Source organism: Camelus dromedarius, chromosome 27 (assembly GCF_036321535.1).
Source record: "Camelus dromedarius isolate mCamDro1 chromosome 27, mCamDro1.pat, whole genome shotgun sequence".
In the NCBI taxonomy this organism is placed as follows: domain Eukaryota; kingdom Metazoa; phylum Chordata; class Mammalia; order Artiodactyla; family Camelidae; genus Camelus; species Camelus dromedarius.
Genome location: NC_087462.1, coordinates 2,259,010 through 2,283,586, shown reverse-complemented (window position 1 = coordinate 2,283,586; position 24,577 = coordinate 2,259,010). Strand labels below are relative to the sequence as shown.

General features: G+C 54.9%; 4 protein-coding genes across 16 annotated transcripts; all 4 read left to right on the top strand.

Annotated features, from left to right (window-relative positions):
• The first annotated feature begins 2,847 nt into the window (after positions 1–2,847).
• On the top strand, positions 2,848–10,770 carry DOHH (deoxyhypusine hydroxylase). 13 transcript variants are annotated; one of them, XM_064479701.1, is made up of 9 exons: positions 3,037–3,227; positions 3,448–3,589; positions 3,763–3,935; positions 4,086–4,274; positions 5,697–5,866; positions 6,341–6,678; positions 7,966–8,042; positions 9,329–9,569; positions 10,023–10,770. In XM_064479701.1, exons 6-9 carry the CDS (start codon positions 6,405–6,407, stop codon positions 10,340–10,342), a joined length of 912 nt encoding a protein of 303 aa, XP_064335771.1. In that variant the 5' UTR covers positions 3,037–3,227; positions 3,448–3,589; positions 3,763–3,935; positions 4,086–4,274; positions 5,697–5,866; positions 6,341–6,404; the 3' UTR covers positions 10,343–10,770. The 13 variants fall into 13 exon arrangements, with proteins under 13 accessions (XP_064335780.1, XP_064335781.1, XP_064335776.1 ...); XM_064479711.1 differs by lacking the exon at positions 4,086–4,274 and having other exon boundaries at positions 3,034–3,227; positions 9,329–9,539; XM_064479707.1 differs by lacking the exon at positions 4,086–4,274 and having other exon boundaries at positions 3,458–3,589.
• Positions 10,771–15,443: 4,673 nt separating this feature from the next.
• SMIM44 (small integral membrane protein 44) lies at positions 15,444–16,377 on the top strand. Its single transcript, XM_064479712.1, has 2 exons — positions 15,444–15,761; positions 15,884–16,377. Exons 1-2 carry the CDS (start codon positions 15,461–15,463, stop codon positions 16,120–16,122), a joined length of 540 nt encoding a protein of 179 aa, XP_064335782.1. The 5' UTR covers positions 15,444–15,460; the 3' UTR covers positions 16,123–16,377.
• Positions 16,378–17,323: 946 nt separating this feature from the next.
• LOC105102660 (small integral membrane protein 24) lies at positions 17,324–21,011 on the top strand. The gene is made up of 4 exons (XM_010996069.3): positions 17,324–17,478; positions 17,829–17,940; positions 18,207–18,269; positions 19,864–21,011. Exons 1-4 carry the CDS (start codon positions 17,412–17,414, stop codon positions 20,012–20,014), a joined length of 393 nt encoding a protein of 130 aa, XP_010994371.1. The 5' UTR covers positions 17,324–17,411; the 3' UTR covers positions 20,015–21,011.
• Positions 21,012–21,094: 83 nt separating this feature from the next.
• LOC116148376 (small integral membrane protein 24) lies at positions 21,095–24,078 on the top strand. Its single transcript, XM_031436906.2, has 3 exons — positions 21,095–21,781; positions 21,873–21,984; positions 22,859–24,078. The coding sequence occupies exons 1-3, from the start codon at positions 21,703–21,705 to the stop codon at positions 22,977–22,979; spliced, it is 312 nt and encodes a 103-aa protein (XP_031292766.2). The 5' UTR covers positions 21,095–21,702; the 3' UTR covers positions 22,980–24,078.
• Positions 24,079–24,577: the final 499 nt, after the last annotated feature.

Here is a 24,577-nt window from a genome sequence, read left to right as displayed (position 1 = left end):
GTAGGAGATTTAACATAAGCACTGTGGGTAAATGGTTGGGTATTTTTCAACAGTTTTACCCATCTGTAATTTACACGTCTTAACCCATTTATACAAATGGGAACACATGATTGAGTCTGTGCTTGCTTTCTTTGCTTTTTTTAGTTGAAGTGCAGTCGGTTACAATGTGCCAATTTCTGGTGCACAGCATAAGGTTTCAGTCATACGTATGCATACATATTTTCGTTGTCACGTTCTTTTTCATTACAGGTTACTACAAGATATTGAATATAGTTCCATGTGCTATACAGAATAAATTTGTATTTTTAATCTATTTTATATATAGTAGTTAATATTTGCAAATCTCAAACTCCCAGCTTTCTTCACTTTTTGAAAGTACCTCTTGGACTGATTTTCATACAACACAGGTAGATCTTCCCATCCTTTTGTTGCTGTTCTTTTAGGAGTGTAATTAGGTTTATTTACTTAAATGGAGGTGCTGGGGATTGAACCCAGGACCTCATGCATGCTAAGCACATGCTCTCCCACTGAGCTATCCCCTTCCCAACTAACTTCCCATTCTTTGGAAAATCTGCTTGTTAACACATGGATGCACCATTATTCACCCAGACCCCTATTGAGGGGCAGCTCCATTACTCATGCCTCACATATTTACTCATCACCTGTTAAGTTCCAGGCATGTAACAGGTGCTGGGGAACCACTTAGTTAGGTGCTGGAACCGATGTGTCAATGTTGACTCACAGGAGGCACCACCAGGAATTTTGTGAGTGGACCGTGGTGGGAATATTTACACCACGGGAATTGGCAAACACTGCAAATCAGGGCTTTAAATTTTTTTTTTTTTCCAGATTGCTGGTTAACTGGCACAGCACTGTATCATATGGTGGAGAACAAAGCCGACAAAAGTCCCTGCTCTTATGGTGCTTATATTCTAGTGGGGAAGCTAGACAGTAAACAAAATAATTAAATAAAATGTACAGTAAAATATAGATGCTATGAGAAAAAGAAATCAGGAAACTGGATAAAGGAATGCTGTGGGTGAGGGAATTGAAGTGTTCAGGGAAGGGGTCGTGGACGACGTAACATTCCAGGAAAGGAGCAAACACTCGCGCTTGAGGGAGGGAGTGAACAAAAGATATTTGGAGGAAATAATATTGCAAGCAGAGGGCACAGCTGTGCAGAGGCCCTGGGGCAGGACTGTGCCTGGAGGAACAGCCAGGAGGCCTGTGTGGCTGGAGCAGAGTGAGCGAGGGAAGGGAAGGAGGAGAGGAGGACAGGGAGCGGACTGGGACAGGTCGTGCAGGGACTTGCGGGCGGCGGGAGGACTTGAGCTTTTACCCTAGAGAGGTGGGACCCTGGAGGGCTGTGGGCAGAGGGAGTGCGCTCCTGACTGAGGTGCTCATCGGCTCCCTCTGGTGGCGGCTTCAGGGAGGACAGATTGTGTGTGTGGGGGGGGGGGTGGGGGGCGCTGCGAGAGAGCGGTGGTGGGAAGCGGAGTTTTCTCCCCCAATTTTTTCCGTTTCAAATAATGTTGCCATGAGTGGCCTTCCGGTTTTTTTGTTTTTACACTAGCGTCAGCGAAATTCCTCAAAACGGATTTGCAGACTCAGAGGTTCTGCATTTAAAAGTTAAGACACTTTCCCCATTTTTAATTTGAAATGTTTAAACACTGAGGATAGAAGTAGCCCTCCTTTTCCCACCACTTATTTTTCCAATGGTTTATTATGAAAAATTTCAAAAGTATAGTAAAGTTGAGAGAATTTTACAGTGAACTGTTATATGCCCACCATCCACTTTCTCCAATTAACACTGCTACATTTGCTCTGTTATGTATTTATCCATCCATCAATATATATCCTTTTTAAATGCATCTCCAAATAAGCTGCACACATCCCATCCGTTAGGATGGCTACTATCAAAACAGAAAATGACAAGTGTTGGTGAGAATGTGGAGGAAGTGGAGTCCTTGCATGTTGCTGGTGTGAACGTAAAATGATACAGCTGCTGTAGACAACAGTTCAGTGGTTCCTCAAAAAGTTAAACATAAAACTACCATATGATCCGGAGATTCCACGCCTGGGTATATGCCCAAAAGATTCGAAAATAAGGAATAAAATACGTACTTGTACACCAATGTTCATAGCGGCTTTAAAAAAAAATTTTTTTTCATACCGGCATTATTTACAAGAGCCAAAAGGTGGAAACAATGGAAATGTCCATTGACAGATGAATAGATAAAGAAAATGTGGTCCATTCATGCCATAGGAAGGAAATTTAAAAGGAAGGGAATTCTGACACACGCTACAACATGGATGAACGCTGAGAATACTATGCTCAGGGAAATAAGACAGACACAAAAGGACAAACATTGTTTGACTCCACTTTCTAAGGTTCCTTGAGTAGCCAGATTCGTAGAGACAGAAAATACAATAGCGGTGATCAGGGTCTGAGGGCCCTGTGAACAGTGCTGCTGTGAACACGGGTTCAGTCAGAGTAAAGCCCAGTCCTTCCTAAGGCTGCACACCCCGTACAAGCACCGGCTCGACTACTTTTTCCTCCTGAGCCTGTCACCACTTAGTATGTTTTCACTTATCTCATTATTGTTTGTCGCCTTCAGACATCAGACTGTGATGTTCATGATCGTAAGGGCTGCAGTCCGTCTTGTCCTCAGCGCCCACACACTATTTGTTAAGTGAATGAATTTAAGATTGGGTCAAGTCCTTTTTTTAATCCCTCGCAACCTCGTTTCTAGCCCTCGGAGTCCATTGACCACGCCCCTGAGACTCGACCACGCCCCAGGGGCGCTGCGCATGCTCTGTCGCTAGCCGGCCCCACCTCCGGGCTGAATCGGCACAAACCATTTCCACTCGTCGTACTGGGTGGGGAGGCCGGAGAAAAATCTCTTGCGGAGAAAAGATGGAATTGCTCCTCCCGTTCCCTGAGGAGTGCCCTTAACCCCGCCTGACGTGTGAGTGAGAGCTATGGCATCGGTGCTAACTCGTGCTTCCGGGCCTTCCCACGCTGCGGGGCCTTTGACTGGGTTTCCCCCCCGAGGCTGCGTTGGTGCCGTCCGTCCCGGTCACGTGGGCGGCAAGATGGCGGCCCCCGGAGAGCTGTGTGAGCGTCGCGGTCGGTGAAGCGGTGGTGGCAGCTACGGGCTGGGTTGGTCCCGTAGGTCCTGCGATCCGGGAGCTTGCTGCGGTGTTCTGGCGGCAGGGAGCATCAGGTGGAGCCCGGGCCTGGCAGGCAGAGGGAGGATTCCTCGTTGGGGGTGCCGGCTCTGAGATTCGTTGTCGGGGGGATGGGGGGGGGGTCGAGGGGCCGCCTCTTGACAGGTTCTGGCGAGCTCTTACCCCAAGCTCTGGAAAGCCTGTCTCGGGGGATTCCCTTGCTTAAGAGTCAGTGTGTGGGCCGGGGGTCCCATATTTGGCGATCTCTTTTTCGAGGTTCTGGCAGAATCAACCTGTGAGGGATCCAATACTCGGAGATCCACATAAACACGTCTAGGGACATCCAGTTACTGAGAGTCTCTTGCAAGGAGCTTTGGGGAGCCGGTCGTCGCTGGGGGAGCCTGCAGGCAGCCCTGAGGTATGCCGTGTCGGGGCGACCCCTCTCTGAAGGCGAGGGTCTAGTTATCGGAGACCTTTTTGTTGCGAATTCTTGGTTTAGAGAAGTAGGCAGGGTGGGGGTCGGGTCGGATTTCGCGGATCCAGAACGCCTTTTTCTCCATTCCTTACTAATTCTTCGTGTCTCTCTCTAAGACACACCTTAGCAGGGGTGAGCGAAGCCTCAGATTCTGCCTTGGTCGGGAGCTGATCCCCTCTACCCCGCGTCCACAGTTTTTTCCTCTTTCCTACTGAAAAATGGGTCAAAGGTGTGAGTAGCGGGCTTCCAGGTGGCTATGCGTACCTCCCTCGTCCTCCTGAGCACAGAGGTGGGTGTTGGCTCCCTGTGGAAATATTTAATACTAGCTCTGGTTTATCAAGTGCATACTAAGTACCAGTGGTGGTACTAAGCATTCTTTTAGCATAATTTCATTCACAGCAACTCTGAAGTCCATGTGCCCCTTACACCCATTTTACAGATTAAGCTGGTTTATACTGTGTATAAAGTCCTTTGCACCATACCTGGCAAGCAGTGGATGGTCAGTTCATTCTACAGCATTTATTAAGTGCCTGCTGCAATACACAGGACATCACTTGCTGTCAGGAGCTATGAAGAACAGTAAAGTAGCCTGGAAAGCAGGGTGGTCAGAAAAGGCCTCCCCAAGAAGGTAATATCCAAGCAGAGACTCAAAGGAAGCCCAAGGCTTGTGACCTGTTAATAGTTTTCTTCCAAAGGAGGAAACTGAGCTTGGAGATATTTGCCCAGTTCAGCCCTCACCCTCCCTCTCCTGTAGCTGGAGCTGCCTTCTTGGCTACAGATTTCTTTTTTCCCGGGAGTTTAAGGTCTCTGGGGATGAGGTGGTGAAGGGCCTTTCCCAGGTGTCTTGAAGAAAGCCCTGCACAGACCAGGAGTCAGGAGTCCTGGGTCCTGTCTGTTCTTGACTAGCTGTGATCCCCAGATAGGTCACAGCTCATCTGTGTAGAACAAAGAGTCGGGTCTCAATGGTCCCTAGTGCCTTGCCAGCTTGCTCACCCCTGGCTTCTGGGGTTTCTGATGATCCTCTTTCAAGTGTCAATCCTTTGATGGTCACCTGTGCTCAGGCAGCTGCACCTCCCTCATTAAACCCAGTTGGCCCTGCTGATGCCACTGGGAGCCACAGCCTGCTTGTCAGGTTTATGAAGCATCCACCAGGTCCTCACTGGTCTGGAGGATGGAGAGGGGACCTGCACAGTGTTTGTTCACTTCACTCTGGAGCCCAGCTGCCTGGATTTGTAACTTCACGCTATTCCTAAGCAAGTTGTTAACCTTCCTGCGCTTGTGTTTCCTCTCCTGTAAAACGGTGACAATCATAATGCTTGTCTCAAAGGGTTATGGCGCGGATCATCTGAGCTCATGAATGTTAGGGGCCTAGAGGAGGGGCCTGGCAGGAAGCACATGCTCTGTAAACATCAGTGGCTATTATGGTTACGGTCATTGTTCTTACTGAGGACCTGTGTGCTGGGAGTGCTCAGTCCCTGCCTTCAGAGTTCTTGTATTCTAGTGAAGGATAAGTCCCACCATAAGCAGCTAAACTGAAATAGCTAATACAGTATCTAGTGGTGGTCAGTACTTTGAAGAAAGATAAAGCAGAACAAAGAACAAGAGATTGAGGAGTAACATTGATCAGGGAAGGCCTCCCTGAGGAGGTGGCATTTACGACCCAAGGAAATGAGAGAGTGAGCATGGGGGTATGGAGGGAAGCATGTTCCTAGGGGTGAGAATAGCCCATTCAAAGGCCCTGGGGCAGAACTGTACCTGGTGTGCTGGAAGAACACAGAGGAGACCTGTTTGGTGGAGTGGAATGAACAAGGGGGAAAGAGGGAGGAAGGGAAGGTGAGGGGGGGTGATGGGGGCAGGTCGTGCAGGGCCTTTGGGACTGTTAAGGAGTTTTGGAGTAACGAGACACCATAAGAGGATTTTGTGAGGGAGTCACATGGTCCAGTCTTCTACTGAAAGGGTTCCTGTATCAGTTCCCTATGCTTTGTAACAAATTACCCCATACTTTGCAAGTTTAAACAATAGTAAATACTACCTCCCATGGTTTCAGTAGGCCCGGGATCTGGCCTGGTCTAGCCTGGTGGCTGTGGTTCTAATCTCTCGTGAGGCTGCAGTGCAGACACTGGCTGGGCTGCATCATCTGAAGGCTGGACTGGAGCTGGAGGGGCTGCTCCCAACGTACTCTCACGTGGCTGCTGGCAGGAGGCCTCAGTTCCTCAGCAGGTGGGCCCCTACCCACGGCTGCTCGAGCCTCCTCACAGTATGTCTCCCAGCTTCCCTTCCAGCCCGCAGGGAGAAAGCAGAGTGTCTCTTGTGACCTAACCTCAGAATTCACACAGGTTTCTTCTGTATCCCTGTTATTCACCTGGAGATCAGCTCTGTTTGGTGTGGGAGGGGGCCGCACGGGGCACAAAACCCAGGGGATGGAGTCACTGGGGGCCATCGTGGGGACTAGTCCCTCTGGCTGCTGTGTGACGAGCAGAGCAGCAGAGGCCATTGCTGGTGGATAGGCCGGAGGCCCGGAGAGGGACAGTGCCTGAGGGAAGGCCGCGTGGCAAGCAGGCAGGGCCGCAGCTGGGCTCTCAGCCCAGGCTAGTCGGCGGTGGGAAAACCTCGCGCAGATCCCAACTCTGAAATGAACACATCAGAGAGAGGAGAAGGGCGCCTCTAACCTGGCCTCTCGGTTTTCCACCCCAGGTCCTGGGAGTCCCCTGGTTTAGCCTGAGCCTGGCGGTGGCAGGAGAAAGGTGGCAACGGCACCATGGTGACAGAGCAGGAGGTGGAGGCGGTCGGGCGCACGCTCGTGGACCCCCAGCAGCCCCTGCAGGCCCGCTTCCGGGCGCTCTTCACACTGCGTGGGCTCGGCGGTCCTGAAGCCATTGCCTGGATCAGCCGGACCTTCGGCGACGACTCGGCCCTGCTCAAGCACGAGCTAGCCTACTGCCTGGGCCAGATGCAGGACTCGCGCGCCATCCCCGTGCTGGTGGACGTGCTGCGGGACACCCGCCAGGAGCCCATGGTGCGCCACGAGGCAGGTGAGCGGCGGGAAGGCCTGGACTCACTCTGCCTGGGGCTCAGCAGGCTGGCCCTGGAAACGGTGGGTGATCACTGTCTTCAGACCCTCTCTGTCCCACGGACTTGACTCCGCTACCGTGGCCAGAGAGCTGCCCGCCAGCAACCACAGCCAACAGATAGGCGCGGCCACGAGCCCGGCCAACCCAACGGGCCCAGAGGTTCGTTAATGTCACATCATTTTCACACGTCAAAATGCTGGCTCTTTGAGTTTTTAAAACATGAGTTAAGAACCTCAAAAACATCCTTCACTCATACAAAAACAGGCGGCGGCCACAGATGGCCAAGCCCTGAGGTCCTTCACTCGCTCCATTCACTGGACAAACATTTATCAGGCGCCTCCTGTGTGCCAGGCCCTTTCCGCCCCGGGGGACTCAGACAGCAAACAAGACAGAAGAGTAACATCCTTGGCAGGTCTGTGCTGCTGAGACTTCATCCAGGGGCTCATTTGCAGATTTTCAGCGGGGGACTGTTTCCGTCTGATTGTTTGGGGGCACTTTTAATATTCCCTGAGATACTCTGCAGGGATGCTGTGCTGCCCCAGGGACCTCTCAAGATCCCAGCCCCTGGTTTTGCCCTGGAGCTCTCCTTTCAAAGAACGCTCGACCCCAAACCTCGCTTGTCCCATAAACGCTGCTATTTTGAGTGCGTGATTTTCTAGAACACCCAGTCATCTAATGATGGAAACACTTAGTAAGTGCTAAGGAGGAAAATAAAGCAGACATAGGGGTGTGGAGGGCCTTCCGTTAAGGAGGTGTTGCAGTTTTTAATCAGTGGGCAGAGACCGGAGTGAAGTAAGGGAGTTCTCTACGTAGCTTTCTGGGGAAAGTTGCTCCAGGTAGATGGTCCAGCCTGTGCAAAGGCCTGGAGGCAGGACGGTGCCTGGTCTGCTGACCCGCTTTGCCCACATCGCAGCTTAAAACCTCCTCCAGGTTTTAAGGCCTCTCCATGATGGGCTTGACTCAGGTGAGGGTTCTTGGCTTCTTGTCACCTGTGTCCCTAAGCTGTAATGACACTCCTGTCTACGTCTCCTCTCTAGGCCATGAGCTCCGGGGGTGCAGGCCAGGGCGGAGTCCCAGCCCAATTCTGGTGATTTCTGGGGAAGGGACTCTAATTACTCTGGCTCCTGCTCCAACTGCTGTGGCTAGAGGATACAGGCAGAGCTGGGAGCAGGGGGCAGGAAGGAGGTGATGGTGCATCTCAGGTGTTTCCGGGCAAGCAATGTGCTCTCTCTGTCTGGTTCTTCTCAGGGGAGGCCCTGGGGGCCATCGGGAACCTGGAGGTTCTGGAGCTTCTGAAGCAGTACTCCACCGACCCTGTCATCGAGGTAATGCAGCCCTGCCCTCCCTCCTCCCCAGTCTCGGGTCCAAGAACCAGACTCAGGCCCTGCGTCTGGTTGCCAGGGTGACCACCTGGCCCAGGGATGCTGAGAGAGAGCTGCAGTCAGGGTGGACTCTGGCCGTGGCCCCACGGGCGAAACCAAACTCCTGATTCACATATAAAACCTGCCCTGCTCAGCCGCCCTGATCTCTCTCACCTCTCCCTCACCTCCCACGGGAAGTCACTCCACCCATGGGAGATCCCCCAACCCACCCACTTCTCCACATCTGCCGCCCTGCCCACCCAGCCTCTTCCAGGGTCTCCCTGCTGCCTTCCCGTCTCCCTTCCTTTTGCTTTAAATAATGGCTTCACTGAGATGTCATACACCATAAAATTCACCCGTTGAACGTGCACACTAGGTTGTTTTTAGTACACCCACAGAGTTGTACAACCACCACCACTATCTAATTCCAGAACGTATCGCTCCAAAAGGAAACCCCATCCCCATCAGCAGTCACTCCCCACCCCCTTCCCCAAAAACCACTACCCCCCTAACTGTGTCTGGGGACTGGCCTGTTCTGAACGTCTCACATTCATGGACTCACACACTGTGTGTCCTTCTGTGTCTGCTTCTCTCCCTGAGCACCGTGCTCTCAGGGTCCGTCCACGTGGGAGCGGGTGTCAGGGCTGCTCTCCTTTTCTCGGCTGAGTGATGCTCCCGTGTGTGGAGGGACCACGTGTGTTTATCCATTCATCTGTTGATGGACACTTGGGCCGTTTCCACTTTTTGGCTGTTGTGAATCGTGCTGCTGTGAACAAGTGTGTTCTTATCTGCTTCCCATACCCCACCCTCAGTCTCCTCTGGCAGCTGCGGGGGTCGGGGATGGTGTATGTAAAACTTAAGTCTATTGACCTATTCCGTGGCTTGTCATCGCCTCGACAAAATCCCGAGTCCTCGCTGAGGCCCGCAGGCCCGAAGTAGGCTGGCCTGGCCACCTCAGGTCGCCTGTGTTGCTCGCTCTTCCTTGACGGGTCCGGCAGCTGCGGCCTCGGCCTTTGCACTGGCCAGTCCCACCTGGCACTGTCTCTCGGTCGTGATGTCACCTCTGAGCGAGCCCTCTCGCCCCCTGCCCCTGGTCGCTCCCTAACCGCGGCAGTCTCTGCTGGTTTGTCCCCAGTCTGGAAGGGTTAGTTAGTCCTGTGTCTGCTGGCTCTGCCCCTGGGAGGGGTAGGGAAGGGCCTGCCATGTCCACCCCCTGTCCCAGCGGCCACCTGTGCAACCCCTTCCCGTAGGTGGCTGAGACGTGCCAGCTGGCCGTTCGGCGGCTGGAGTGGCTGCAGCAGCACAGCGGGGAGCCAGTGGCGCAGGGGCCCTACCTCTCTGTGGACCCAGCTCCGCCCGCCGAGGAGCGCGATGTGGGGCGGCTGCGGGAGGCGCTGCTGGACGAGGCCCGGCCGCTCTTCGACCGATACCGCGCTATGTTCGCCCTGCGGGACGCCGGGGGTGAGGAGGCTGCCCTGGCGCTGGCCGAGGGTGAGGAGGGGCCCCAGGACCGGGGTAAGGGCCCCCTGGGGAGGCTCAGTGGCTGCATTTGTGATATGGGGCAGCAGAGCATTCCAGGACACGTGGGTCGGGGGCACGTCCTCTTAATACTCCCCCTTCTCTGTGGGGGAGACGGAGGCCCAGAGAGGCAAAGAGACTTGCATTATTTTCCAGCAACCCAGAAGCACAACTGTACAACATGTCTGCAAATAGAGGGGAGGGAAGGGAGCCCGGCCCTGGGCCTGAGGAGAAGGCCACGCCCAGCCTGATCCCAGTACGGGTCTGGGTCCTCCCCTGAGCAGCGCTGAGCCCCGGGGCAGGGGTGGGGTGTCCTCGAGACCGGAACCCCCTTTCCACCTCCTCGGTCCCTTCTGTCTCCCAAGTGCGCCCCCCCATCCCCTCCCGTCCCAATGGCGCCGCACTCACTGTGACCCTCTCCCGCAGGCCTGCGCTGCGGCAGCGCCCTCTTCCGCCACGAGATCGGCTACGTCCTGGGCCAACTGCAGCACGAGGCGGCCGTGCCTCAGCTGGCGGCGGCCCTGGCCCGCACGGCCGAGAGCCCGATGGTGCGGCACGAGTGCGCCGAGGCCCTGGGAGCCATCGCGCGGCCCGCCTGCCTGGCTGCCCTGCGGGCGCACGCGGCCGACCCTGAGCGCGTGGTGCGGGAGAGCTGCGAGGTGGCCCTGGACATGTACGAGTACGAGACCGGCCCGGCCTTCCAGTACGCGGACGGGCTGGAGCAGCTGCGCCCGGCCCGACCCTAGAGCCGCGCCCGCGAACCGCGCTGATTCCGCCGCCTCCGGCCGCTTTTGCGCCTTGACCCCCTAGTGGATTGCAGGCTCCCCGGGGCCAGGCTGAGGTCTCTTCTGTCTCCTACTGAGCACAGGGCTGCAGTGTCCGCGTGGGAGGGAGGACCTGACGGGGTGCAGGGACAGGGCTGTGCTCTGACGGGGGGTGGAGTGCGGTGGCTCAGCACTCCTCAGGAATGAGGGGGTGCCAGGAAAGGCGCTGTGGGGAAACCCACCGTCTTTGGGTCTGGGCAGAGTCTAGGGGTGGGAGAGCTGTCATGGGTGGGGAGGTGGTCCCTGGTGCGGGTGGCTGGGCTGGGCTGGAGCTCAGGGCTTGGGGGTGGGGGTGTTGGCAAGCAGGTCCCAGGACACCCCCAAATGGACTATTAAATTATTTTTGACAAGCGATGACTCTCAGAATGTGTTGGGGGTTGGCAGGGATGATGGTCAGCTGCTCTTAAGGAACACCTAAGTGTGGGGTGCCGAGGGGTTGGGGAGCTCAACTCTGGGGTCTGCCCTGCCCCCTATGCTGTGCCCTTGTTTCACTGTCAGTTCCTGGCGCGGGGTGGGGTGGGGGTGGGGGTTTAAATCTGCCCAGCCAGCCCCTCCAAGGGGCTTGAGGGGAGCAGCCCTCCAGCCTGGCTTTCCTCAGATGGCATCCTCACCCAGCCCCTATTAAGGGCATGGGGAAAGGGGTTTAGTGGTATGGCTAAGAGCCTAGGCTATGGGTTCCCCTCCCACCTACCTCCCCTACCTCCTCCATGTGCAGTCTCAAGCACTTACCACTCAGTAAACACATGTTGACAGTAGAACCTCGTGAGCAACTATATGCCAATAAAATGGACAACCTAGAAGAAACAGATAAATTCTTAGAAAGGCATCATCTCCCACGACTGAACCAGGAAGAAACAGAGAATATGAACAGACCAATTACCAGGACTGAAATTGAATCAGTAACTAAAAAGCGCCCAACAAAAGTCCAGGAGAAGATGGCTTCACAGGTGGATTCTACCAAACATTTAGAGAAGAGGTTAACACCCATCCTTATGAAACTATTGCAAAAAATTGCATAGGAAGAGGAAGGAACACTTCTGAACTTGTTCTATGAGGCCACCATCACCCTGACACCAAAACCAGACAAAAATGTCACACACACAGAATTACAGGCCAGTATCACTTACGGACATAGATGCAAAAATCCTCAACAAGATACTAGCAAACTGACCCCAACAATACATTAAGAGGATCACACAGCCTGATCAAGTGGGATTTATCTCAGGGATGCAAGGATTTTCCGGTACCTGCAAATCAAGCGGTGTGATACGTCACATTAACGAATTGAAGAGTGAGAACCATATGGTCATCTCAACAGATGCAGGAAAAGCGTTTGATAAAATTTAACATTCATTTGTGATTAAAAAAGAACTCCGAAAATTGGGCATAGAGGGAACATACCTCAACATAATAGATGCCACAGCTCACATCACACTCAATGGTGAAAAGCTGAAAGCATTTCCTCTACAAGGACGCCCACGTGGCAACTTCCATTCAACATAGTGTTGTTAAGTTCTAACCAGAGTTATTAGGCAGGAAAAAGAAATTCATCCATGAATTCGGTAAAGTTGCAGGATACAAAATTAATATACAGAAATCTGTTTCATTTTTATACACTAAGAACAAAATATCAGAAAGAAAAATTAAGGAACCAATCCCATTTACCATTGTATCAAAAAGAATAAAATACCTAGGAATACACCTACCTAAGGAGGCAAAGGATCTATACTCCGAAAACTGTCAGACCCTGATGAAAGAAATTGAAGACGACACAAACAGAGGGAAAGACACACCACGCTCTTAGATTGGAAGAGTCAGTGTTGTTAAGATGGGCGTACAACCCAAGGCAATCTACAGATTCACTGCAGCCCCTATTAAATTACCAATGGCATTTTTCACAGACCTGGTACAAAACAAAGTTTTAATTTTTATGGAAACATGAAAGACTCCCGAATAGCCAAAACAATCTTAAGAAAGAAGAACAGAGATGGAGGAATCATGCTTCCTGACTTCAGACCATTCTACACAGCTACAGTCATCAAGGCAGTGTGGTACTGGCACGAAAACAGACACAGAGGTCAATGGAACAGGAAGGAGAGCCCAGAAATAAGCCCACTCACTTATGGTCAATTAATCTGTGACGAAAGAGGTAAGAATATACAATGGAGAAAAGACAGTGTCTTTAATAAGTGGTGCTGGGAAAACTGGACAGCTACACGTAAAAGAATGAAATCAGAACATTCTCTAACATCATACATAAAAATAAACTCAAAATAGATTAAAGACCTAAACGTAAAACAGGATACTCTAAAACTCCCAGAGGAAAACACAGGCAGAACACTCTTTGACATAAATCAGCAGTATTTTTTCAATCCATCTCCTAGAGGAATGGAAATCAAAACAAAAATAAGCAAATGGGACCTGATTAAGTTTAAAAGCTTTTGCACAGCAAAGGAAACCATACACAAAATGAAAAGACAACATGGGTGGATTTAGAGATCATCATACTAAATCAGACAAAGACAGATACCATATGATACCACTTATATGTGGAATCTAGAAAAAAAGGGACACAAATGAACTTATTTACAAACCAGAAATAGACTCACACAATAGAAAACAAACTGTGGTTACCAAAGGGGAAAAGGGTGAGGTCAGAGAGATAAATTAGGAGTTTGGGATTACCATATACACACCACTGTATATAAAATAGAGAAACAACAAGGATTTATTGTAGAATACAGGCAACCATATTCAATATCTTGTAATAACCTATAATGGAAAAGAACCTGAAAAAGAATAATATATATATATATAATTGAACCATTTTGTTGTACACCTGAAACTAACACAACATTGAAAAAAAAAACCCAAAAACCACAATTGAACCTAATACCACGTGTCCTCCACGTCTCCGTGGACATCGGCTGGGCATCCTACAATTCAGTTCAGCCCTGACACCATCTGCCCACGATCAGGGCAGACCCTGTAGATCCAGGGCTAGTCCTGCAGGGCTGAGTCCACTTCAGACGCTGGTCCCGAGTCCAGGCCTCCCTACTCCTGACCGATTGGCTATACATTCGGGTTCCCGCTACCCCTCCTCATTAGAGGCTTTGTGAGAATGGCTTGCAGAACTCGAGAAAGCACTTTTCTTACCGGTTTATCATAAAGAGGGCAGATGAAAAGGCACAGAGGGCAAGGTCCGGAAAGGTCCTGAGCGCAGGAGCGTCTGTCCCTGTGGAGTTTGGGGTGCACCCCCTTCCTGGCACATGGAAGTTTTCACTCTCCTGGAAGCTCCCTGAGCCCCTTCCTTTAGGGTTGTTACTGCGGTTCCGCCACACAGGCATGACTTATTAAGTCATTGGCCATTGATCATGAGCTCAACCCCCAGCCCCTCTCCTCTCCCTGGGGCTGGGGGATGGGTTGGGCTGAAAGTTCTATCCCTCTCACCCCAGGGTCGGTTCCCCGGCCACCAGCCCCATCCCGAGGCTCCCCACCCTTGTCCTCATCAGCATCCACTCAGGTGTGGTGGAAAGGGCCTGGTTATGAGCCACAAAGGATGCTCCCTTGGCCCATCACTCAGGGGATTACAGGGCTCTGGGAGCGCCATGCCGGGAACCAGGATGAAAACCAAACCTACGTCTCTTGTATCTCACAGGGTCATCCTCGGACACTGGGCGTGAGCCACCTCCCCATGGATCCCCTGGTCCCCAGCCCCGCCCCTCCCGCCAACTTGGCCATCATTTCAGTTTCTCCCGTCTCCAGTCTTCCCTCTGCCCATCAGCATAGACAGGCTGCGATTTCTTAAAAACAGGAGAGCAACCACTATCCACAGCCCTTCCTGACCCTGCGCCTTCCAGCTCTCACCCCTATAAGCCCTAGAAAGTTATCAGACCCTCACCAGCTCCCGTTTCTCTCCCTTCTCTCGAACCTGCACCAGCCAGCTCGTCCCCTCCTGTCTCTAGAACCATCCTTGCCCAAAGGTGACCTCCCAGTGTCCAGACCTGGTGGTCACATCTCAGTCTGCATTTTCCCCCTCGGCGGGTCTGACTGGGCCAGTCCCTCTTCTTCTGGGAGCTCCTCGGAGACCCCATGCTCTCCAGGCTTCCCTCCTGCCTCTCTGGGCCCGCCTCCATCTCCCCTTCCTCTCCGTCATTGGCACAGCACCAAGTCCTGGGGCCCCACCCACACCCCTCCCTGATGGCTTCATCCATTCTTGGGGCTGGAACCCCATCTATGCCCCAATGATGCGCACAGTCCTGACTCCAGCCTGGGGCCTCCTCTGAGCTCCTGACTCTGGTTCTAGTCCGGACAACTCCACTTAGTTACTGATGAGACATCCCAAACTTAGCCTGTCCTCATGTCACCTCTCACATAGGAAATGGAAACTCTTTCAATCCAGCCTGGAAACACCGGGAATTGCTCCGTTAAAAATCTACCCCAGCTCTGCGCTCTCCCCTGGCTCTGCCTTCACCTGCTCCAGATGCGTTATTGCCCACCTGGACCAGCATCCGCCCTGACCCCTGGCTCCCACGCTGGCCCCCACCCTGGCCCCACAGCCTGTCCTCCCCAAAGAAGACACCAGGGGGCGCCCGTGAGCGCCCAAGTCAAGTCCCGTCCAACAAGCCTGCCTCAGGACTTTTGCGCTGGCTGTTCCCTTTGCTCAAAAAGCTCTTCCCCCGGTACTCCCATGACTGGTTTCCTTCCTCCTCTGGGTCTCTGCTCGAATGTCATCTGGACATGGCCTTGGCTGTCCTATTGTAAACTTTAACTCCCCACCCCTTAGACCATGATCTCCCTCCATCCCCAAACCATGCTTCACTTTTTAACACAATACATCATGTACCCCAAGGTTATGTTTTTCTCCCCATCTTGAAAGTCAGTTCCACGAGGGCAGAGATTTTTCCCAGAAGGGGGAACAGCCTGTGCAAAGGCCCTGGGGCGGAGATTGACATGCAGGAAGCACCTGGTGTGGCTGGAGCTGAGCGAGGGAGGGGGCCTGTGGGCGGAAGTGATTTGCAATGTGATCCATCCAGGCAGATGGTGGCTGTGGGGGAGCCCCAATCCTCTTACCCAAAGCTCCTTAATACTTCCGCCACGCAGGTCACCTCCGGGCCTCTCCTGCGCCAGGTGGCCGCCATGCCAGGGCTGGCGGTTGAGGAGGGGATGGAGGGCTGGAGCCCGGCCTCACCGCTGTACGAGGAGTACCGCCCGCCCCCGCTGGACACCATCCGCCTGCCCAGGTACGTGCTGTACCTGCTGCTGGCTGCGCTCCTGGTGGTGGCCGTGGCCTATGCCATTGTCGGGCATCTCATCAAGGACCTCGCCCACGACCTGGCCGGTGAGCCGCTACCCACCACGAGCCTGGGTGGGGGTGGGGGGCGGTCCAGGGCCTCTCCTAGCCCAGGAGGAGGCGGAGGGTGGCCGGGCCCGGGGAAGCCCCTCACCGGCCTCCTGCCGCAGACTGGGCTTTCGGCCCGAAGCCGGACCAGGAAGACGCCCCCCGGGAGCTGCCCGAGAGCTTGGAGGGCGAGGATCTGGAGGAGCTGGACCTGCAGCTGGCGCTGGCCTGGCGGGGTGATGAGGATGCCGGCCGTGGTGGGGAGGGCGCCCCTGCTGGCGCCCCCACCCAGGCCCCCCGCCGCCCCTCCATCGCCTTCAAAGACCCGCCAGTCCGAAGTGCCTTCTGGAGGCTGGGCTGAGCCGGGCCCTGCCCTCCGGCCTGGGAGCCAGTTTCAGCACCGCTGGCGGCTGTATAGACCAGACTCGTGCACACCGGAGCCCTTCTCCACTGACCCGTGCTGTGGGGACAGGGGACGCTCTCTTCCCTGGCTGCAGGCTCCGGTGGTTGGACACTGGTTATTTCCACCCTCCTGCTCCCAGAGCCGAAACCCCGCCCAACCTCCGCCTGTAAAGCAAAAACGCTAAGAAGATTAAAACTGATCATAATAATAGTAGCGGCCAGCCCTTAGCAAGTGCTTCGTAATTTCCCGCTATTGTGCCAAGCAAGCCCGCTCTGTGTGCTACCTCATCGAGTCCTCCGAGGTCGGACTTATTGCCCCCGTGTATCAGATGCGACCACGGAGGCACATAGCCCAGAAACGGCCTCAGGAAGGGAGGGGGCCCCAGGAAGACAAGGGCACTCCGTACGCGTGTGTGCAGTGATGCTGGGGCTCCCCCAGCCCCCAGGGGCCCTGCGGAGGTCTCAGGCCCAGAGAAAGGCCGGGTTTCCCCACCCCAGCCTTCCTGCCACATGCCTGGGCCGCGGCTGTCCAGTGGCAGCTGGGGTGGGGTCCCCCTTCTCCTGGGCAAGGCTCCATATCTAATCAACCTGGGGCCCAAGGTTGGCGGCCAGGAGAGGCTGGAGCCTGAGTCATCGGTGCCCGAGGGGCCCCATCTCCGGCTGCAAGGGAGCGGCTGGGTTTGAAGGTGGACGGTGGGCATGTGGCCATCCTTTCTTGGCCCCGTGCTCAGTCCCGAGCTGTTCCCAGGGGTCAGGGAGCCAGGATGGGGCAGCATAAGCTGCTGGTGAGGGAGACTTGAGTTCGCATGCCAGCTCCAACTACTTCTGCCCAGCTTTGGTGCCCCTGGCCTCCCTGGCTTCTCTGTAAAATGCAGGCAGCAAAATTTCCTGGGATGTGCAGAGAAGGGAACATAAGGACACGTAAAAGCACTGAGCCGTGGCCAGGAAGGATGGTCAGGTCATCTCAGCCAGGGCCCAGGGGCTGGGGGCCTGGAGGCCAAGGCTGGCAGTCCTGGGGCGGGGCGCAGGGTGGGGTGGCTGGACTCCCGAGTTAATTGTTACACCAGCTCCAGAGTCTGCCCTCCTGGAAGGCCGACCAGGTGGGGCGAGGGAGGATCTTCTCTGGGCGGGCCTGCCCTGCCCCACCCCAGGCCCGCCTGCCCCCCCCACCCCCTGTCAGTGGCCGGGCAGGGCCTCCTGGACCGACCAGCCGCCGCTCCAGCACTCAGGCTGTGGGCTGCTCCAGCCATGGGGACCATGGAGACCTTCTTCCTACTCAGCGCCCTGCTCCTGTCGCCGGCTGAGGCCCAGCAAGGTAGGGCTCTGACCTGTGGGGTGGGCAGGAGGACGTGTGGACTCAGCCACCTCCCTGTCTTCTGTGATGAGAAGCCGAGGCCTCCGAGAGGAAGGGGCTGGCAGAAGAGGGATGGGGTCAGGCCTCTCTCGGAGCCCCCTCCCCTCCCCCACACTCCTCCTGGGCACCCCCCTCCCTGAGGTCCCATCCTCTGTAAGCCCCTCCCCTTCTCTAAAACCCACCTCAGAAAGCCAGCCCCTCTCCAAGACCCCTCTGTCTGAGCATCCTCCGCACACTCCTCCCTCTCTCCTTTCAGGGGCCCCTCTACCCTTCCCTATTTCTGAGGCCCTTCTCCCCCCACCTCCCAACAGCCTCCAAGCATCGCCTGAAACCATGGTTGGTGGGCCTGGCTGCGGTCGTGGGGTTCCTGTTCATCGTCTTTCTCCTCATGCTGGCCAACCGCATCTGGTGCTCGAAAGTCAGGTGGGGGCCCCTTTCCCCTGCGCCCCCTACCTTCCTCTCCCCACTCCCCAAAGTGCTGGGCACCCCCTTCCGCTTCCTGACCCTCTTTAGTCTTCCCCCTTGTCCCCATTTCCCTGCTCCCCATGCACCTGTAGCCCAGGACAGCCATGCAGCCCACCCCCTCCTTGCTTCTAGGAGTTCCCGATCCTGGAGGAGACTGAGGCTGAGGCTGTCCCCACCTCCCTCCTGCCGTTTACCCACCCTCACCCCTCTATCTCTCTCTGCAGAGCTGAGGATGAAGAGTACACACTGAGAACGGATACCAACGTGTACGAAGATGTGGACCCAAGGTACTCCCATGTGAGCATGTGTAGATGTGTGCAGGGGGTCAGGGGATCTGTGTGAGGCCCCTCCTCAGGGAGGGGAGGAATGGGTGTCCACAGATGACCTCTTTCTGTCCTTGAATACCTCAAGCCCGTTCCTGCCCCAGGGCCTTTGCACTCATCGTTGGCTCTGATGGGTACACCTTTCCCCACATCTTCTAGCTGGCTCCTTCTTTCCTTCAGCCCCTGCTCAGATGTTTCCTTCTCACGGAAGCCCACCCTGACCACCAGCCTTCCTGACACTCTCTCTCCCATGGCCCTCCATCTTTGCACGTACCACCAACTGAAATTATCTTTGTCATTTGCTGGTTTCTCAACAACTACATAGTGGCTTCCAGTAAGTGAACAGAACTTAGCTTTGGTCCTGGTTGTGTCCCCAGTGCCCAGCACAGGGCCTGGCACACAGTACGCACTTAGTAAATACCTGTTGAACAAGACTGTGGTGTGGGATTGTGTAGGTGTCCATGCACAAGTGTGTCATTTGGTGTGGGTGACTCCTGGACTCAGTGTGTCCCCTGATCCTGTTTCCAGATGTGTTTCTGAGGGAGGGCTCAGGATGCCATCAGGGCTGGGGGCTCTTTGGGGACAAGAACCAAATTTGCACAAAGGCTTCGGGACAGTAGGAGCTCTGGAGCTGGGAGGAGATGATCCTGGCTGGAAGATTCTCAGCTGAACCCAAGAAGTGTCCGAGGGAGAGGTGTGGGTTAGATTGTGCTTTGTCTGAGACCCAGCTCAGCCCCAGTAAAATGTGATTCCTACTCTCAGAATGTGCTGGAGGCTCCGAGTCCCACAGGTGCTCCTAAGTGGGACTCCCTTCCTGCCTGGTTCATTCCTCCACCATCCACCCATCCACTTGTACATTTATCCATCCATCTGCCTAACCAGTCTTTACCCTCTAACCATCCATCATTCATCTCTCTACCCATTAGCCCACTGATCCATCCATCCATCTGCACTGCCATTCATTTACCCACTTACACTCCCATCCATTGATCCAACATTTTCTTCTTTCTCCAGTTCATTCACTCATCCTCCCATTAAATTCACTCCTCCATGCAACCATCCATTGCCCTAACCACTTATCTACCCATCACCTCTCCACCCACCCACCCATCCACCCATCATTCTCACCTTCCTCCAAATCTACTCACCTACCCATTTATCTATTCTTCCTTCCTTGAAGACTTTGATTCACCTAACCACTTATCTGTCTGTCCTCCCACCCATCCATTCTCCCATCCATGCATTCTCTCACCCATTTATCCACCTACCCATCTATCCATCCATCCATCCATCCATCTATCCATCCATCCGTCCATCCTTCCTCTCATCCATCCATCTATCTATTCTCTCATCCACCCTCCTTCCATGGGACAATTATGCCTTAGTTTCTGCCTTTGTGAAATGGAAATAATCAGGATGCTTTGTTAGGGCTGTTTGGAAAATTCAACAAAGATCCTTTTTGTAAAACACTCAGTACAAGGCCGGGCTCAGGTACGCATTCGTTAAATGGGAGTGCCTCTGCTTCTTACTGTGGCCGGGGGCCTTTGTGTCCCCACAGTAAAGAAGGCAAGAAGAGGAAGACAGAGAAGGAGAAAAAGCTCAAGATGGAGAAGAAGGCCAGAAAGAAAGGAGAGAGGAGCTTGGGGATGGAGGTGGAAGAGAACGGGGAGCCCAGGGACCAGGAGAAAGTCAGGAGCACAGCCATGTGAAAACAGCTCGCCACCTCCTCCAGGCAGCCCCCTCGAGCTGCCCCTTCCACACCCTAGAGGCAACGACCTGGACCTGAGGCTGCTGCAGTGACTCCGCCTGGGGCTGAGAGCACAGCACCCTGGATGAAGAGGCTTGGGACCTACCCCCCCCCAAAGGAGGGCTCTTTGTGCGTGATGTGGTCTCTATGTACCCGGTTTCCTGATGTGTTCTGCCTGCTGATTTTTCTTGCACTTGGAGACCATCCCTGGTTACTGAGGATCCCCCACGCCCCCGCAATCTCATGGCTCCACCTGCCTCTACCTACTGCCTGAGCTCTTTCCCCACTGCCTCATATCTATTGGCCAGAACCCCCTCCCTCCCACTCAGTCTCAGGACCAGTATCAGCCAGGGGCTGTCTCTCCGGGAAAAGCCCTTCAGAAGGGTTTCCATAATCCCTTAGGACTTAGCTTCCTCTGGGGAAGACAGCTTTAGGGGTGGGGGCAATGCCCAGGCAGGCATGGGAGACCAAACTCCACGGCGCCCAGATGCCCTGTGCAGATTAAACTCTCCCCCTGCAATCTTAATTCTTCTGTCCTAAGCCCTGGACTTCGAGCCCCAAGGGCCATCTCCTAGGTGATCCTTGCTCCTCCTGCCCTCAGTGTTTTGGCTCACGTGACTCCGTTTATGAGAACTGGGTCTTGGAGGGCGGGGTGCCCGAGGGTGCACTACCTTGGGAAGAGACAAGCACTCTCGCCTCCCTCTCTCCAGCCTCCCCCCTCTCCTCACTTTCTCTGGGCCCCGGACCTTGTCCTGGACGTTAACCATTGCCTAGTGAGAACTTTGACAAAGGCTGGCACTTGGGGCTTCCTTGTGGAGCTTGTAGCTGGGGTTGGTAGGATTCAGCCCAGAAGGTAGGGAGCTTCTGTCTGGGAACATCTCCAGGATTGTCCACCAGGGGGCGGAAAAACCATAAATAAAAGAAACGTAATAAACGCCCTAATAGATGCTCCCATGGAACGCCTAGCATCCTTATGGTCCCAATCTCCACGCAGTCAGTCCCATTTTCCAGGGGAAAATACTGAGACTTAGAAAGAGGGTAGCCACTGGCCAGCTCTCCCTGACAGTTGTTGGCAGAGCTTGGCCCAGGCTGCCCAAAGGATGGGGCACATGCAGGTTCTGGCTAAGGTCAAATTGGGAGGTTCATGTCCTAGGATGGGAGAGAGTTGGGGGAGGGGATGTTCCTAGCTGGGAGAACTGTGTTCCTCTAGAAGGCTGTGTGGTCCCAGGGAAGTGGCTTGACCTTTCTGAGCCTCAAGTTGGCTCCTCTTATGCAACGTGAGGGCAAGATTTCTGAACACCAGAGTGTGACGCCTGAAGGACGTCCCAGGGCTTGAAAGCCATTGCAAAACCTGGCACATAGTAGGTGCTCAGGAAATGAGTTCTGCATCTTTCCTGAGCCTCTCCTCCCTCCCATGGCTCTGGCTCTGAGTAACGACCAGGTCAGCATGGGCCTCAGGGACACCTGGGGTGCTTGGGACCCTGACGCCCTCCCCAGGGTGCCTGGAACCCAAGGAGGCGGCCCCACCTCTCACTTCCTGTGGCACCAGCCACACCCTGCCCTAGGATGCCCTGGGCAGGCCACTTCCTCCTCTAGCCAGAGCTGCAACCTCAGAACCTTCTGGACAGGGGCGAGGACAGACGGAGCAGGATGGATAGGCTCTGGACTAATCCCAGCCCACTCCCCCTTCTCGCGGCTCTGGTCCCCTCGCTGGTTCAGGCCCAGCCCTGTAAGGCCTTGGGAGGGAGTTGGGGTGGGTGGGGAAGGGAGCCCCAGTCTGGCGGCCAGTTAGCTGACCCCGCCCTGTTCCCCACCCGCAGTGGCCCAGCGGAAGCCGTGGCTGGTGGGGCTGGGGGCTACGCTGGCCTTCCTCTTCCTCATCTTTGTCCTCACCTTGGTCTATGCCATCTGCTGCAGCGAGTCCCGGGAAAGGTGGGTCGTCATTTTTCTGAGCCCTTCCCTCCTGAAATCTCTAAATCTCTCCCCTCTGAGCCCCTCCCCTCTCTGAGTCCCAGCCCTGTAAGCCCCTCCTCGCGCCAAGCCCCTCCCCTCGGAGCCCCTCTAAGCCCCTCCCCTCTCCAAGCCCCTTCCGTTACTGAGATCCTCGCTTCTCTGAGCATCCTCCGAGGAGGCAGGGCAGGACCAGTGGGTAATTATTCTTTGATTCAGAATCGATGGGGGCCTCACATAATCTCACTGACTTTCCTCCTGACTATCTACCTGCAAAAAGAGACTGGCTTCCTCCCAGAGAATCCGCTTCCTCATATGTGTTTCAACTGGGATCTATAAAGTCTTTATCACATCCCCAACCCCACTCATCTATCCACCCATCTGTTCACATCCACTTATCCATCTATTTATCCATCCACCCATCCATCCCTCCCTCCCTCCAGCTGTCCATCATCCATCCATCATCTCTCCCTCCCTGTCTCTCTCCTTCCCTCCCTCCATCACCCATCCACACATTCATCTGTTCACCCATCTGCTCATTAGCCCATCCACTCATCCATCAATCCATCCCCTCATCTCTCTGCCCATCCACTCAACCATGGTTTTGACACCCAGGAAGCGGGGGGGGGGGGGCAGGGGGAGTAGACGTTAAGAGCTTGGTTTGGGATCATGCAACTCAAGCGGGGGTTCCTGCACTTCCTTGGTGTCCTAAGCTGCCTGAGCCTCAGCATCCCCTTCTGTACAATGGGAACAAGGTTGCCTGCAGGACTCAGAGGTTCTGTGAGACTCGTTAAGAGGCCTGGACCACTGTCAGTCCTTTTCACTTTGGTTATCTTGGCCCCTCTTGTCTCCACAGCAATAAAGATAAGGAAGAGGAGACTGTGAGAAAGGAGGAGGGAGAGGGTGACTGGGGGCTGGAACTAGAGGAGAAAGAGGAGCCTCCGAACCATGAAACAGTGGCGAGCTCTTCCACATGAAACCTTTGCACCTGCCTCCACCAGGCAGCCCCCAAGGGATGCCCCAATGCCTTCTCCGTACCGTACTGGCAAAGACCTGGTCCTGGGGCAGGTGAGATGACTCTGTCTGGGATTCAGGGTAGAGCGCCCCTGAGTGCAGAGGACTCGGGACCAGCACAAGCCCCTCTTGAAGGGCTCTCTGCGTGCTACTTGGCCATGACACGCTCCTTCCCAAGCTGGGTCTTCACCTGGTGATTCTTCCTGAGCATGGAGGGCACCCCTGGACAAGGAGCTGCCTGCATGTGAGACCCCCGCTATCTCATATCTCTGCCCAGTCTGCACCGCAGCCATCTCTCCTTGCCCACCGCCTGAGTTCTTCTCCCACTTCTGGTTTCTGTTGCCCTTTGGATTTCATCAGAGAAGCCAGCTTCTCCCGTTGCTCAGGTGCAAGCGCTTCCAAGAGCTTTTGAGGCCTCGCTTCGATGAGCCCACAGGAGTCACCTGGCTCCCAACCCCTCTGCAGGTCTTGGTTTGCCAGGTGCCAGGTGGAAGCCAGGAGAGTCCCTGGCTCCTGCTACCCAAGCCTCCTTTTCACTGGGAAGAGGGATAGTGGGGAGAAACCGTGCAAATGGTTCTGCAAGTCTTTGCAGGAGCCAGGGCAGATCCAGCCCTCCTCCTGAAGACTTGCTCTTGGTGCTCCTGAACCTGAACTTTGAGCTAGCTCAGAGCAGGGCCGTTTCCTGGGAGTCGAGGGCCCCTCCTACCACGTGCTGAGTTTCAGGGCGCTGTCCTGGAAGCTGGGACTGCGGGGGGCTGGGGCGAGGGTGCGGGGGTGGAGGTGGGGGGACGCAGCGTCATCACCCCTTCTTCCTGCCCTGCACTCCTGGTGGGGGCTCCACGGAGAAGGAGAAGGAGCTGGAGTCCCAACTTCCTTGCTGTGTAGCCCTGGGACAAGTAACCGAACCTCTCTGTGCCTGTGTCCTGTTCCGTAAAAGGCAAGGATAATAGTTAAATCCTTCAGAAGCTGTCATGAGGACTGAATGAGAAATACTGTCTACAAAACTCCTAAGCGCAGACCCCAGCACCCCAAGGGCGGCTAATAAATGCCAACTTCTTGTTACGCTGAAATAGTGACGCTGGGGCGGAGCGCACGGGCCTCGCCCTCTCAGGGTGGGGGCCCCTGACTGTCGGAGGCTGTGTTTTCAGGCGGCAGCTCTGGCAGTGGAGTTTTCTGCCTCCCGTCTCCTCCGGCGAGGCTTGGGGCTTCCGGGTGGGTGACGGTGCTGAGGGGGGCGGGAAGGGAGAGGGACGGGCTGTCTGGGCTCCTCCCTTTCCGCAGGGCGAGAATTCCCCACTAGGGGGCGACTGGGACGCTTGGGGAGGAGGTGTTTTTGCTTGTCCCAAGCCTGCCCCTTTTTACGGCATTTAGAGGGGAGCTAGTGCTGGGACAGCCCCTCCAAGCCAAACATTGTTTCACTCCAGGGGCCAGTGGCTGAAAAACAGAGGCTTTCCTTGAGATTAAAGGCCAGAATGAGCCCCCCACCCCGGCTGAGCCGGGACCCCAGATGAACCTCCAGCTCCCAGATGAGCCCTCCATCCCAGCTGAACCCGCACCCCCG

Bases quoted from the DNA above. Each gene is read 5' to 3' on its own strand.
- LOC105102660 (XM_010996069.3), top strand. From the start codon at position 17,412: ATGGGGACCATGGAGACCTTCTTCCTACTCAGCGCCCTGCTCCTGTCG. The intron at 17,479-17,828 runs GTAGGGCTCTGA...ACCTCCCAACAG, and splicing joins GCCGGCTGAGGCCCAGCAAG to CCTCCAAGCATCGCCTGAAA. The intron at 18,270-19,863 runs GTACTCCCATGT...GTGTCCCCACAG, and splicing joins TACGAAGATGTGGACCCAAG to TAAAGAAGGCAAGAAGAGGA.
- SMIM44 (XM_064479712.1), top strand. From the start codon at position 15,461: ATGGTGGCTGTGGGGGAGCCCCAATCCTCTTACCCAAAGCTCCTTAAT. The intron at 15,762-15,883 runs GTGAGCCGCTAC...CTCCTGCCGCAG, and splicing joins CCTCGCCCACGACCTGGCCG to ACTGGGCTTTCGGCCCGAAG.
- LOC116148376 (XM_031436906.2), top strand. From the start codon at position 21,703: ATGGATAGGCTCTGGACTAATCCCAGCCCACTCCCCCTTCTCGCGGCT. The intron at 21,782-21,872 runs GTAAGGCCTTGG...CCCCACCCGCAG, and splicing joins GCTGGTTCAGGCCCAGCCCT to TGGCCCAGCGGAAGCCGTGG. The intron at 21,985-22,858 runs GTGGGTCGTCAT...TTGTCTCCACAG, and splicing joins TGCAGCGAGTCCCGGGAAAG to CAATAAAGATAAGGAAGAGG.
- DOHH (XM_064479710.1), top strand. From the start codon at position 6,405: ATGGTGACAGAGCAGGAGGTGGAGGCGGTCGGGCGCACGCTCGTGGAC. The intron at 6,679-7,965 runs GTGAGCGGCGGG...GGTTCTTCTCAG, and splicing joins CATGGTGCGCCACGAGGCAG to GGGAGGCCCTGGGGGCCATC. The intron at 8,043-9,328 runs GTAATGCAGCCC...CCCTTCCCGTAG, and splicing joins CCACCGACCCTGTCATCGAG to GTGGCTGAGACGTGCCAGCT.